This window comes from Dryobates pubescens, chromosome 26 (genome assembly GCF_014839835.1).
Source record: "Dryobates pubescens isolate bDryPub1 chromosome 26, bDryPub1.pri, whole genome shotgun sequence".
In the NCBI taxonomy this organism is placed as follows: Eukaryota; Metazoa; Chordata; class Aves; order Piciformes; family Picidae; genus Dryobates; species Dryobates pubescens.
Window position 1 is genome coordinate 3,624,175 of NC_071637.1, and position 14,874 is coordinate 3,639,048.

General features: G+C 50.0%; 1 protein-coding gene across 2 annotated transcripts in view; it reads left to right on the forward strand.

Moving 5' to 3' along the window:
- ITCH (itchy E3 ubiquitin protein ligase) overlaps positions 1 to 14,874 on the forward strand; it is a 76,106-nt gene that overhangs the window by 37,372 nt on the left and 23,860 nt on the right. For both annotated transcript variants that reach the window (XM_054173431.1, XM_054173432.1), the window contains 5 exons: positions 3,473 to 3,515; positions 6,027 to 6,196; positions 8,579 to 8,828; positions 11,746 to 11,841; positions 13,896 to 14,070. In XM_054173431.1, the coding sequence (XP_054029406.1) occupies positions 3,473 to 3,515; positions 6,027 to 6,196; positions 8,579 to 8,828; positions 11,746 to 11,841; positions 13,896 to 14,070 (734 nt within the window). The remainder of the gene's footprint in view (positions 1 to 3,472; positions 3,516 to 6,026; positions 6,197 to 8,578; positions 8,829 to 11,745; positions 11,842 to 13,895; positions 14,071 to 14,874) is intronic.

Sequence of the window (14,874 nt, forward strand, 5' to 3'; positions counted from 1 at the left end):
GAGACCTGGGGCTCTTTAGCCCGGACAAGGGAAGACAGAGGATCTTCTCAATGCATATAAATACCTAAAGGGTGGAGGTCAAGAGGATGGGGCTGGTACCCACTGACAGGAGAGGGGGCAGTGGGTACAAACTAGAACAGAGGAGGTTTCACCTGAGCTTAAGGAAAGGCTTCTTTACTTTGAGGGTGACAGCCCTGGAGCAAGCTGCCCAGAGTGACCATGGAGTCTCCTTCTCCAGAGACTTTTAAGACCCACCTGGACACCTTCCTGTACAACCTGATCTAGACAAACTTTCTTTAGCAGGGAAGTTGAACTCAACGACTTCCAGAAGTCTTTTTCAACCTCCCCCCTCTGCCTTCTGTATGCAAAGCCTTTTTTTCCTGGAGGCTTTGACACAGTGTTTTAATAATCACAACAACAGCAGCTTCTATAACTTCCTGTTTGTAGAGACCAGAACTCTTCTGTATGTTTGTTTGGGCTGGGAGCCTTAGTCCACAGGGAAGATTTTCAGCCTTACTGTAAGGCAAGTAAGATCAGCAGCTTTATCTTCTGCCCTTTGCTGATTTCTGTGTAGCAATCCAAACTGTGATGAAAGCCTTTAGTTTTAATTCCATTGGTGCAGGGCAAGTGGCAGAACATTCTTGAGGGTATTGTGCATTGAAAAATAAGAATAGCTAAGAGGTGGTTTCTCCAGAATGCTGCACTGCAGAGGCTGGCTGCTGTCACAGCTACCTCAGCAGTTTAGTGGCAGGTTTGAGGCCTCTGTTGGTAGGGGTTTGGGTTTTTCTTAAAGGATGTGGGGAAATTGCTTTGAGAGTCTATCCAAGTATCACAGGGGAAATGAATTAATACAGTAGCTCTGTAGCCATTCTCTCTTAGAGCTTTCACTCCACCTTTCTTTGCATCTTGTGGAAGTAATCAGCCACATGATCTGATTGGGTGGAAATATTTCTGTGCATGAAAGGTAAATGCTGAGATACTGTGGGGCTTGTAGAGCAGGGCTGAGGTATCTTGATAGAGATAATTAATCAAAGGAACACATCCTGCCTTTGGCAGGGGGGTTAGACTCCATCTCTGGAGGTCCCTTCCAACCTCTAACATTCTGTGATTTCCCTCTTATGCAGTTCTTGGCTTTTGTCTTTGCTTTTCCTCCATTTGCTGAAATCCACCTACTGAGAAAAAGGTGCTAGTGAGTAGAAGGTGGCATGGAGGTGGTGGAACTGAGTACTAGTTACACTTCAGGGCTCAACAGTGAAGACAGACATTGACATTCCAAGCCAGGGGGTCAGCAGAGGGTCCCAGATAATGAGGGGAGTGGAGCACACAGGAGGGAAGACTTAAATCTTTTGAGCAGTCTGACACATTCTTATTGTAGAGGCTAAAGATATTTCCAGGCAAACACATTTATTGAGTAGCTTTTGAAGTTAAGACCTCAGTTTCTGGGATTAAACTCACACAGCCCACCAGCAGCACATTATCACTAAGCCTTTGCATGGCTCCTTCCTTGGCTTTAGCTCACAGCTGTACAGAGCTCCCATCAGAAGTGATGAGTGACTTCTTTGTGAATGACATTTGTTTAATTCTGTGGAAGTGCAGTATTTGTGCTGTCTCCATGGCTGAGTAGCTGGTGCTCAAGGACTGCAAATGCTGGCAAATATTTTCCAAGCTGGCTGAATGAAGCCGTTGTAAAATATTTGCAAATCTCGGTTGAGCTGCTGTAAGTCTGCTTGGAGTGCAGGCCTAGTTTGTACCTGCTTGGATGCCTGCATATTAAATAATTTACAGAGAAAGGGGAGGGTCCAGGCTGGAGAATCACAGAATGTATTTGGCTGGAAGAGACCTTTAAGATCATCCAGGCCAACCTTTGACCCAGCACTGAAGGGTCAGCACTAAACTATGTCCCTAAGCACCAGGTCCACACAACACTTAAACACCTCCAGGGATGGTGACTCCAGCACTGCCCTGGGCAGACCATTCCAATGTTTGAAGAAGTGAAGAAATACTTCCTAGTGTCCAGCCTGAACCTCCCCTGGCACATCTTGTATCCATGTCCTCTATCACAGTATCACCGAGGTTGGAAGAGACCTCAAAGATCACCAAGTCCCACCTGGCACCACAGACCTCATGACTACACCATGGCACCAAGTGCCACATCCAATCCCCTCTTGAACACCTCCAGGGATGGTGACTGCACCACCTCCCTGGGCAGCACACTCCAATGGCTAACAACTCTCTCTGGGAAGAACTTTCTCCTCACCTCCAGCCTAAACTTCCCCTGGCACAGCTTGAGACTGTGTCCTCTTGTTCTGGTGCTGGTTGCCTGGGAGAAGAGACCAACCCCTTCCTGGCTACAACTACCCTTCAGGGAGTTGTAGAGAGCAATGAGGTCTCCCCTGAGCCTCCTCCTCTCCAGGCTAAGCAACCCCAGCTCCCTCAGCCTCTCCTCACAGGGCTGTGCTCCAGACCCCTCCCCAGCCTTGTTGTCCTTCTCTGGACACCTTCAAGTGTCTCAATGTCCTGCTTAAACTGGGGGGCCCAGAACTGGACACAGGACTCAAGGTGTGGCCTAACCAATGCAGAATATAGGGGCACAATGACTTCCCTGCTCCTGCTGGTCACACCATTCTTAATGCAGGCCAGGATGCCCTTGGCCTTCTTGGCCACCTGGGCACACTGCTGGCTCATGTTTAGGCAGCAGAAAACAAACCTCTCATGGTTGCTTGCTGGCCAACCACAGAGGTGGGTTTAGAGAAGTTGTTGCCTTTCCTGTTGTGCCTGTCATGATTGGAAAGGGAGAGAATATGAAAAGCCAGCTCCTGCTCAAGAATGAAAACACTGCTTGATAGTGCTGAAAGGCAGACAAGGCTGAGGGGAGACCTCATTGCTCTCTACAACTCCCTGAAAGCCTGTTGGAGTGAATCTGGGGTTGGTCTCTTCTCCCGAGTATCAGGTGATAGGAGGAGAAGAAAGGACCTGAAATTGTGCCAGGGGAGGGTTAGGTTAGAGATTAGGAAAAAATTCTTTGTTGTAGGAGTTGCCAGGGGTGGGACCAGGCTGCCCAGGGACGTGGTGGAGCCACCATTCCTGGAGGTGTCTAAGAAGCTGTGGATGTGGTGCTTCAGGATGCAGTTTAGTGGTCATGGTAGTTGGTTACGGTTGGACTCCATGATCTTAAAGGTCTTTTCCAACTGTTAATGATTCTAAGACTGTTACTGAGCTGCATGTGTTGGGCAACATTCATGCAGTCAAATGATGTCCTCCTGCATCCTCCAGAGGGTGAAAATGCCACTCACTGTGGCCTTGGATTAAAACGAATGAATACACCCAGAGGCAGGCAGGACAGGAGATGAGCAGCACAGCGAAACACCTTCAAATGTGAAAGGAAGGTGACCAGTTGAGACTGCCTCTTGCCTTGGAAGTGATTCAGAATGTTGCTTATACTTCTGTTGTCTTTTTCTTTCTGGTTTTTAAGGTCCCACACAGAATGATAGCTCCAGAGTACGGAGCGATACACGGTAAGACTTCTTTCCTCCCTTCTTGCTGCAGCCTTTTAGTGTTTGCAGGTTGGAGAAAGGGATTGTGGGGGTTGTAAAGACAACTGCAGAGATTCTGAGTATTCCCTGCAGAGATCTGAGGGTGTCCCTAAACATCAATACTGGACTCTTGTCCCTTCACATATCAGATTGTTTTCCTTATCAGCCTCATCTTTTAGCTTCAGTTTGCTTCCATGCAATCCCAAAGCAAAACTCCCCTTTTGGTTTGGGTTTTCCCCCTCCTTTTTTATCCCTCATCCTTTCCCCAATGATTAACCCAAGTAAAATACATTATAAAAAAATGAAAACAAAATCAATGGAGTCCACATGGAGACCTTATGGTACCCTTGGGGGTATGGTTTAGGGGGTGGACTTTGTAGAACAGGGTTATGGGTTGGACTTAGTGATCCTGAGGGTCTTTTCCAACCTGAATATTGCTCCCTGGGTTGAGGGACAGGGATCTGCTGGAGAGGGTCCAGTGGAGGGCTGCAAGGATGATTAGGGGACTGAGCACTGCCTGGTGAGGAGAAGCTGAGAGCCCTGGGGCTGTTCAGTCTGGAAAAGAGAAGACTGGGAGGGGATTTAATAAATGTCTATCAATATCTGAGGGCTGGGGGGCAGGCAGAAGGGGACAGGCTCTGCTCACTTGCTCCCTGGGATAGGACAAGGAGCAATGGATGTAAGCTGCAGCACAGGAGGTTCCACCTCAACAGAAGGGGGAACTGCTTTACTGTAAGAGTCCCAGAGCACAGGAACAGGCTCTCCAGAGAAGTTGTGGAGTCTCCTTCTCTGGAGGCTTTCAAGGCCCATCTGGATGCATTCCTGTGTGACCTGAGCTAGGTCCTGCTCTGGCAAGGAGGTTGGACTGGATGTTCTCTTTGGGTCCCTTCCAACTCCTCTGACCCCTGTGATTTCTGAGTCAATGGCACTGGTTAGAAAACACAGAATTGTAGAATTGTTTTGGTTGGAAGAGACCTCAGAGATCATGGAGTCCAACTACCAACACCACCATGCCCCCCAAACCATGTCCTGAAGTGCCATTTCCACATGCCTCCCAAACTGCTTCAGGGATGGTGAGCCCACCATGCCCCTGGGCAGCCTGTGCCAATCTCTGGTCACTCTTTCAGGAAAGACATTTTTCCTATTCTCCAACCTAAGCCTCCCCTGGCAGAGTTTTAGGCCATTTCCTCTGATCCTATCACCTGCTACCAGGCAGAGGAGACCAATCCCCACCTCACTTCAACTCCCTGAAAGGAGGTTGAAGAGGGCAATGAGGTCTTCCTTCAACCTTCTCCAGACTAAACAACCCCAGCTGCCTCAGCTGCTCCTCACCAGCCCTGTTGTCCAGACCCTTCACCAGCTTTCTTGCCAGTCTCTGGACACTTGTACACTGTTTTGCATGGAGGTATCAGAATCTATTTGGCTTTGTTGAGAAGATACCAAAGATACCAAGAAGACAGCAGAAGCTGCCTAGCAGTTAAGGTCAATGTCAGATCATGCACCCTGCTGTTTGCTAGGATAAAGTGTGGCCATACTTGATGGTGGATTAACCTGCAAGGAGCACCAGGTCACTTTCATTACTTGGCAGTGCTACAGATATTTTATCCTCCCACTCTACTCTGCCCTGGTGAGGCCACACCTGGAGTACTGTGTCCAGTGCTGGGCTCCCTGCTTCAAGAAGGACAGGGACTTACTGGAGAGGGTACAGAAAAGGGCTACAAAGATGCTGAGGGAAATGGAGCATCTCCCTGATGAGGAAAGACTGAGAGAATTGGGGATTTTTAGTCTGGAGAGGAGAAGGCTCTGAGGGGAGATCTCATCAGTGCTATCAGTATTTAAAGGGAGGGTGTCAGGAGGATGGGACCAGGCTTTTGTCAGTGGTGCCCAGTGACAGGACAAGGGGTGATGGACACATACTTGAACATAAGAAGTTCCATCTAAACATGAGGAGGCACTTAAGGGTGACAGAGCCCTGGAGCAGGCTGCCCAGAGAGGTGGTGGAGTCTCCATCTCTGGACTTGTTCCTGTGTGACCTTCTCTAAGTGACTCTGCCTTGGCAGGGGAAATTGGTCTTGTTTCCAACCCCTATCATGAAGTGATGCTGTGGAGCACATCCACACAGGCTGTTGTTGGGTCTTTGACAGCTTCTCATCTCATCAGAGGCAAGTGGAATCTGTGGGCAGAAATAGTTGAGCAGTGAAATCCAGAGCCTGAGCCTGAAGGCAGTTGTGTAGAGCTGGGAAGCAGAAGAGGAGATTTCAGTGACAGATGTCCCAGACAGACATCTAGTTCACAACCTCTTCATTAGTGGAGGTGTCCTACACCTCAGGAGATCAACCCTTAGTAGGTTGTTAGAGATGTGTAGACAGTTATCAGTGCTATGAATGCAGGCATCTCACCTCAGCACAACTCTCACATTCTAGTGGCTTCCATAGAGTTTCATGGCACCCCTACCCTGTTAGAACAGTTCTGCTTTGTCTTTTCCTGCCAAAGGACTAACTCCAACAGCCTGGAAAGCTCTGAAGATGCTGCTGCCAGTGAAAACAAGACTGTTAATGGCAGTGATTCTCCATTGCTCACCAATGGGAACTGCAAACCTTCTCGACCTCCCAGGCCTTCCAGACCACCTCCACCCACTCCCCGCAGACCCCCTTCAGTAGCAGGTAGGTATTCTAGGGCCAGCTGCACCTCCTGGGGGTGAGGAGCCACTTCTGGTGCTGATTTGTACCTTGGATTTTTCATGGTGAATGTTTGGGCAGGTATCTTCTGAAGGACTGGTTTGTAGCTTGCAGTCAGTACCTGTTGTCTCATCACTGCTCCTGTTAATTAGAAATATCTCTAGTTCCATGTGTGCTAAATGATGATTTTGGTGATGCTGCTGTGTAGAGTGCAGCTGGGACCAAAAGAACACAAGTGGATGGTACAGCACTAAGACATCCACTGAGTTTGAGGCTTGAGGTGAAATCTACTGAAGGACTCCCAGAACTGCCTCCAGTTTATAACATTTGGGTTTGAAACACTGGGTAGTTGCTCCTGCATTTGGAGATTAACTCTGTGGAACAGATTCATACAATGGTTTGGGTTGGAAGGGGCTTTAAAGATCATCTTGTTTCAAACCCCCTGCCATGGGCAGGGACACCTCCTACCAGCCCAGGGTGCTCAAGGCCTCATCCATCCTGGCCTTGAACACCTCCAGGGAGGGGGGTATCCTTAACTTCCCTGGGCAACCTGTTCCAGTGTCTCCCCACCCTCACTCTAAGGAATTTCTTCCTAACCTCTAGTCTCAACCTCCTCTCTTCTAGTTTAAAAGCATTGTCCCTTTTCCTGGCACTCCCAGCCCTTGTCAAAAGTCCCTCCCCAGCTCTCCTGGAGCCCTCTTCAGATACTGGATGTCTGCTCTAAGGTCTCCTTGGTGCTGCCTTTTCTGCATGCAGAAGAGCCCAAACTCCCTCAACTTGTCGCCATAGGGGAGGTTCTGCAGCCCTCTGATCATCTTCATGACCTCCTCTGGGCCCTCTCCAGCAGTTCCATGTCCTCCTTGTGCTAGAGACACCAGAACTGGAGGCAGTGCTGCAGGTGGGGTCTCAGCAGAGAGTCCCCTCCCTATCCTGCTGCTCACACTTCATAGCAGCACTGTTGCTCCTCATTCATTGCTTTCCTGCACTGGAATGGGTAGGCTTTTGGTTTGTTGGGGGTTTTTCATTCTTAATCCTGTTATTATAAAACTACAAACCTTTAAATAGTCCTGAGAAGGTAGTTGATGCTTTTAGGGTAATTCCTTTCCCCCATACACTGCCATCTGCTTCAGCAGTTTCATTATCACAAGTAACAAATGCTGAGTCTGGGTGGGAAGCTGTGATACAGTCGTTGCTTTTAAAGATGTAGTGTAGTAATGAGACCTGGCTTTTTCTCCCAGTCACAAAATGGCATTCAGGAAAAGGCTTGAAAAGGTTTCAAGGCTGTATGTATTCCCCTCCCTTTCCAAGAACTCCTCTCTGTGCAGTGGCCTAGGACTTGGAGAGGCTGGAGAGGAGGCTGAGGAGACTTTCATGAAGCTCAATAAGGAAAAGTGCAAGGTCCTGCAGCTGGATCTGGGTAATCCTTGATAGCAGTCCAGGCTGGGGGTGATGAGATTGAGAGCAGCCCTGCAGAGAAAGGACTTGTGGGTGCTGGTGGGGGAGAAGCTGGACAGGAGCCAGCAATGGGCACTCACAGCCCAGAAGGCAAACAGCAGCCTGGGCTGCATCAAAAAGCAGTGTGGCCAGAGATGGAGAGAGGGGATCCTGCCCCTCTGCTCTGGGGAGACCTCACCTGCAGTGCTGTGTCCAGCTGTGGTTCCTCACCACAAGAAGGACCTGGACCTGCTTGAAAACAGGTTCAGAATGGCTTGTAGTGATAGAACAAGGGGCAATGGTTTGACACTGGAGCAGGGGACAATCAGGTTGGACATCAGGAGGAAGTTCTGCACAATGAGAGTGGTGAAATACTGGAACAGGTTGCCCAGGGGTGGGGAGGCCCTGTCCCTGGAGACATTCAAGATCAGATTTGATGGGGCCCTGGGCAGCCTGCTGTACTTGCAGGTGTCCCTGCTGCCTCCATGGGGTTGGATATGATGACCTTTGAGGGTCTCTTCAACCCAATGCAATCTGTGAAGCTATGAAAATGTTGTGTTTATTATCCCTTAAGCTCTTATGCCAAATAATAAAGTAAGTAACTCCTCAGTGCAAGGAAGTGGGTTCTGTGTTGCCAGTTGTTTGGTGTCTATGGGATGCTGGCTCCCTGCTTTGGTAAAGATGACTTCTTCCATGAGAAGTATCAACCTTGAGCCACTGATGGCAGTTCTGGGATTAAAGCATTTGTACAAAGTGAGGCAAGGTTGCTTTTTAGGTTTTGTATGAGATGCCCCCTGTGTGTGTGTGTGTGTGCTTGGCAGTGCCAGTTCTTGCATGTTGGCTTTTGTGATTTACTGCTTCTGAAATAGATTGATGGTAAATGTCAGTTAAAAGCTGTTTTCCCTTCTCTCTTTGATATCTCTGACATCACAGCAAGTGTCAATGGTCCTTCATCCACGTCCACAGAGAATGAAGGGGCCAGTGCAGGCTCACTGGCAGGCACAGCTGCAAATACATCTCCAGAACAGAGCCCTGAGGGGGCAACAGCTGCAACTACAGCTCCTGCAACAACAGCTCCTGCAACTCCTGCACTCACCACACCTCCAGTATCAAGACAAGTCCAACCAGTAAATCCTCCACCTCAGGCACTTACCACAGTCAGTCAAGGTCCTCTTCCACCTGGGTATGAGTGCAGTGATTTACTGTTTTGTGGTTTGGTCTGGGTTTTTCTTTTTGGTCTGTGCTGACTTGTCAAGTGTTAGGTTAATGATTTGACTTCATGGTCTTAAAGGTCTTTTCCAATCTAGGAATCCTGTGATTTCTGGGTTTCTTGTACTTAGAGTAGGTGTAACAAAGTGTTTGTGACATCTGCCTTTTGCTGCATAGCAGATACCCTCCTCCCCCATTATTAGCTTGATCTTATTCATAACTCTGTCTCCCAGAATGGTTTATTCAAGAGAAGAACCTTTCAGGTATCTTTGATACTTGTCATACTTTCCCATGTCAGCAAAAGATAGAAGGTTTATGTTTCACAGTTTGATGCACAGCCTGCAGCCTTCCAGTTACTATTGGTATAGGTAAGTTGAAGAGAAGCTGCTAGAGCAGGACATAAGTCCAAGTGCTGGGTGCTGCACTTTGGCCACAACAACCCCAGGCAGTGCTACAGGCTGGGGTCAGAGTGGCTGGGGAGCAGCCAGGCAGAAAGGGACCTGGGGGTAGTGGTTGACAGCAGCTGAACAGGAGCCAGCAGTGTGCCCAGGTGACCAGGAAAGCCAGTGGCATCCTGGCCTGCATCAGGAAGAGTGTGGCCAGCAGGAGCAGGAAAGTCATTGTGCCCTGTGCTCAGCACTGCTTAGGCCACACCTTGAGTCCTGTGTCCAGTTCTGGGCCCCTCAATTTAAGAAGGACATTGAGACTCTGGAAGGTGTCCAGAGAAGGGCAATGAGGCTGGGGAAGGGTCTGGAGCACAGCCCTGTGAGGAGAGGCTGAGGGAGCTGGGGTTGCTTAGGCTGGAGAAGAGGAGGCTCAGGGGAGACCTTGCTCTCTACAACTCCCTGAAGGGAGGTTGTAGCCAGCTGGGGGTTGGTCTCTTCTCCCAGGCACCCAGCAGCAGAACAAGAGGACACAGTCTAAAGCTGTGCCAGGGGAAGTTTAGGCTGGAGGTGAGGAGAAAGTTCTTCCCAGAGAGAGTTGTTAGCCATTGGGATGTGCTGCCCAGGGAGGTGGTGGAGTCACCATCCTTGGAGGTGTTCAAGAGGGGATTGGATGTGGCACTTGGTGCTGTGGTTTAGTTGTCAGGAGGTTTTGGGTGCCAGGTTGGACTTGATGATCTTTGAGGTCTTTTCAACCTTATTGATTCTATGATTCTATATGTCCTGAAGTTTAGGACTTAATACTGCAGCTCCTGGGAGTAGTGTGGGCACAGTGCTGTGATTCAGGCACATGGGATTTATTGTCATAGAGAATTGTTAGGGTTGGAAGGTACCTCAAGGATCAGCCAGTTCCAACCCCCCTGCCATGGCCAGGGACACCTCACACTGCAGCAGGTTGCTCACAGCCACATCCAGCCTGGCTGCAAACACCTCCAGGGATGAGGCTTCCACCACCTCCCTGGGCAACCTGTATTTGCTAGGTAATATATCATAGAATGGTTTGGGTTGGAAGGGCCCTTCAAGATCATCTCATTCCAACCCCCCTGCCATGGGCAGGGACACCTCCCACCAGCCCAGCTTGCTCAAGGCCTCATCCAACCTGGCCTTGAGCACCTCCAGGGAGGGGACATCCACACCCTCCCTGGGCAACCTGTGCCTGTGTCTCCCCACCCTCACTTGAAAGAATTTCTTCCTGATCTCCACTCTGTCTTGCCTCTTCCAGCTCAAAGCCATTGCCCCTTCATCCTGGCACTCCCAGCCCTTGTCAAAGTCCCTCCCCAGCTTTTTTGTAGGCCTGCTTCAGGTACTGAGATGCATTGCCTGAGAGCTCTCATTTAAATTCTAAACAAAAGCATCCCCATGTGAATGGTGTAATTGGTGACACTGCTGCCTTAAATTGCAGGCAGTTGAAGCTAAAGGTAGGAGAGCTCTGAATTACTTTGCTTACTCACAGGGTAACTGGGGGATAGAAAAGCAGTCTTGAATGCATCTCTGGTTGCTGTACCATGTAGATACCCACAACAATGGTAAAGGAGCATGCTTGGATTTTTCCTCTGATGTTACATTTGATGCAGAGAATCACACACTTGGTTTGGTTGGCAAAGCCCTCTGAGATTCTTCAGTCCAGCTATTGACCCAACCCCACCATGGCCACAGGTTTCTCGAACACCTCCAGGGCTGGGGAGTCCACCACCTGCCTGGGCAGCCTGTGCCAATCCCTGACCACTCTTGCAGCAAACACATTTTTCCTCCTCTCCAACCTAACCCTCCCTGGCACAATTTCAGGCCATTTTCTCTCCTTCTCTCACCTGATCCTAGGAGGAAGAGCCCAACCCCCACCTCAGTCCATCCTCCTTTCAGGGAGGTGTAAAGAGCAATGTGGTCTCCCCTCAGCCTCCTTTTCTCCAACCCTAACAACCCCAGTCCCTTCAGCTGCTCCTCCCCAGCCCTGTTCTCCATACCCTTCCCCAGCTCTGTGCACATACAGCTGTCAGTCAGGATCCCTGACTGGTGCAGAAAATGCAACCAGTGCCTTTATGAACTCTGCATAAATGTGATCCATGCCAAATCCTGGATGCTCCCTCCCTGGAGGTTGGATGGGGGCTTGAGCAGCCTGGGCTAGTGAGGGTGGGGAGACACTGGAAGAGGTTGCCCAGGGAGAGTGTGGATGTCCCCTCCCTGGAGGTGTTCAAGGCCAGGTTGGATGAGGCCTTGAGCAAGCTGGGCTGGTGGGAGGTGTCCCTGCCCATGGCAGTGGGTTTGGACCTGGGTAATCATTGGGGTCCCTTCCGACCCCACCCGTTCTATGAAGCAAGTCTTTGTTTCGAGCATTTTATCTAGAAAGAAGCATGTTATAAAAGCAAACTTTTTTGTTTCATCTTAATGCTGTGGATGAATTGTTGGAGCAGCTTGATGTGGAGACAGCTAAAAGCACTCTTGCCTTTCCAGCTGGGAGCAGAGAGTAGACCAACATGGCCGAGTCTACTACGTGGATCACGTGGAGAAAAGGACGACGTGGGACCGGCCGGAGCCTCTTCCTCCAAGGTGAGCCAGGGGAAGCCCTGGGCTTGTCTGGCATCTCTCTGGATATTTTTTCCCAGACATTGACTGACTTGCCAGTTTCTGTAGCTAGAAAGCAGGGCTGTAAAGAGAAATGTGAACCCAGTGCAAGCAGCTGCTCTGGACTGTGTCCAAGGCGTGCTGCAAAAATGCCTGGCACATGGGATGGCAAAGATAACAGAATCTGCAGCTCCTGGCAAAGGTAGGAAGCAAGTGCATCTTTACTGAGAAACAGCTGTCAGTTCAAGACAGTAGACTCCACCAGCTGTAAAAGGAAGCCTAAACCACAGACAAGTATTTTGGGCTTGAGGTAACTCTCAGCTGAGGCAAGAATGCTCTTGGTTGCCTCTTTATCCTGAGGTTACTGTTAGCAGTCTCTGCTCTTGTCTTAGCTTTCCCAGCTGCCTATCTGCTGTACTCTGGAAATCTGCTTTGGTCATCAGGCTTTTCCAGCTGGTAGGATCAGAACATCCAATGCTGTTAGCTCTGCATGGAAGGGTTGTTCACATTGGTTCTGCTGCTTTGGTTTTTCTAATGTAGGGAAGACATCAGAACTGTTCTGCTGCCCTCCACTCATACTTGAGTGGTTCACATGCTGTGCAAAACTAGAAAGTGAAACCTGTGGCATAGTCAAGAGAACTGGATGTGGAAGAGCAAAAACTGGCAGGTGGTCTCCTAGAGGGACCTCACCTGTCCTAGTCAATTTATTTTGAGCTCTGAGAGGATTGACTGGTGTCTTAAACTTACCTTTTGTTGGTATGAATAGTACTCATGTCATCTGAACTGACCATGATCATTAAATAACCAACCCAAAACAAAACACAAACCACATCCCACACTTCCATTTTCTGCCCAGTTAGAGTGGGAGGAAAGCTTGCACAGTACAGCCCAAACTGTCAGGGGCTTTGCAGATTATTGTGGGACAGGATAAAGGCAGAAATGACAGAGGGGTACTGACAGTGCTTTTTGTAGCTCTTAAACTGCTTCCAAAAATCCTGAGAGGACAGTAAATGCAAGGAGTATGACTTGGAAGACTCTGACCTCGACAGGCTGGACAGATGGGCAGAGTCCAAGGGCATGAGATTGAACACATCCAAGTGCCAGGTTCTGCACATTGGCCACAGCAACCCCATGCAGAGCTACAGGCTGGGGTCAGAGTGGCTGAGAGCAGCCAGGCAGAGAGGGACCTGGGGGTGCTGGTCGATGGTAGGCTGAACATGAGCCTGCAGTGTGCACAGGCAGCCAAGAGGGCCAATGGCATCCTGGCCTGCATCAGGAACAGTGTGGCCAGCAGGTGCAGGGAGGTCATTCTGCCCCTGTACACTGCACTGGTTAGGCCACACCTTGAGTCCTGTGTCCAGTTCTAGGCCCCTCCGTTTAGGAAGGAGGTTGACTTGCTGGAAGGTGTCCAGAGAAGGGCAACAAAGTTGCTGAGGGGTTTGGAACACAGCCCTGTGAGGAGAGGCTGAGGGAGCTGGGGTTGCTTAGCCTGCAGAAGAGGAGGCTCAGGGGTGACCTTATTACTCTCTACAACTACCTTAAGGGAGGTTGTCGTCAGGCAGAGGTTGGTCTCTTCTCCCAGGCAACTGGCACTGGGACAAGAGGACACAGTCTCAGGCTGTGCCAGGGGAGGTTTAGGCTGGAGGTTAGGAAGAAGTTCTCCACAGAGAGAGTGATTGCCCATTGGAATGGGCTGCCTGGGGAGGTGGTGGAGTCGCCATCATTGGAGGTGTTCAGGAGGAGACTGGATGGGGTGCTTGGTGCCATGGGTTAGTTGATTAGGTGGTGTTGGATGATAGGTTGGACAGGATGATCTTGAAGGTCTCTTCCAACCTGGTTTATTCTGTTCTATTCTATCCATGGAAGGCTTAGAAGAATTTCAGTTCTGACATAGCTTTTAGTGGAGAAAACCCAAATCTGCTGGCGCAGCCCCCGCCTTACAACCACTTCAGCATGCTGCTGCTTTGCCTGAAAGTGCTTCTTGAGCCCTTCACCTTGCCTGCTGTTGAGAACTGCTCCTTCCCATTTTGTTTTCCAAGCTGGGAGAGAAGAGTTGACAACATGGGGAGGATTTACTACGTTGACCACTTCACCAGGACGACGACGTGGCAGAGACCCACCCTGGAGTCTGTCCGCAACTACGAGCAGTGGCAGCTCCAGCGCAGCCAGCTGCAAGGGGCTATGCAGCAGTTCAATCAGAGGTTTATTTATGGGGTAAGCAATTTCTCTTCTAGGCCTAGAAAAGGTGTGTGTTTGTTTTTCCCCCCAAATATCTAGCCCTGCCTCTTCTGCATGGTGAAAGTATGTTTGGGTTTGGGGCATCCTTGTGGGTGATGAGGTCCTAGGTTGATTCAGCCCTCGATATCAGTCCACGCTGGGGGATAATGAGATGAAGAGCAGCCCTGCAGAGAAGGCCTTGGGGTGCTGGTGGACAAGAGGCTGGATGTGAGCCAACAGTGTGCACTTGCAGCCCAGAAGGTCAATGGCATCCTGGGCTGCATCAAAAGAAGTAGGGCCAGCAAGTGGAGAGAGGGCATCCTGCCCCTCTGCCCTGGTGAGACCTCACCTGGAGCACCTTGTCCAGCTCTGGGGTCACCAACACAAGAAGGATGTGGACCTGCTGGAGTGGGTCTGGAGGAGGGCCACAAAGATGATCAGAGGGCTGGAGCACCTTTCCTACAAGAACAAATTGGGAGAGCTGGGTCTGTTCAGCCTGGAAAAGGGAAGTCTCCAGGGAGACCTTAAAGCAGCCTTACAGTACTTGAAGGGCATACAGGAGAGCTGGGGAGGGACTTTTGACAAGGGCTTGTAGAGATAGCATGATAGCATGAGGAGCAACAGTTTGAAACTGGAGCAGGGAGGAAGTTCCTCACAATGAGGGTGATGAAGCACTGGAACAGGCTGCCCAGGGATGTGGTTGAGGTCCCATCCCTGGAGACATTCAAACTGAGACTTGATGTAGTCTGTAGATGCCTGATCTGGTTGGAGGTGTCCCTGCTGGCTACAAGGGGTTGGACA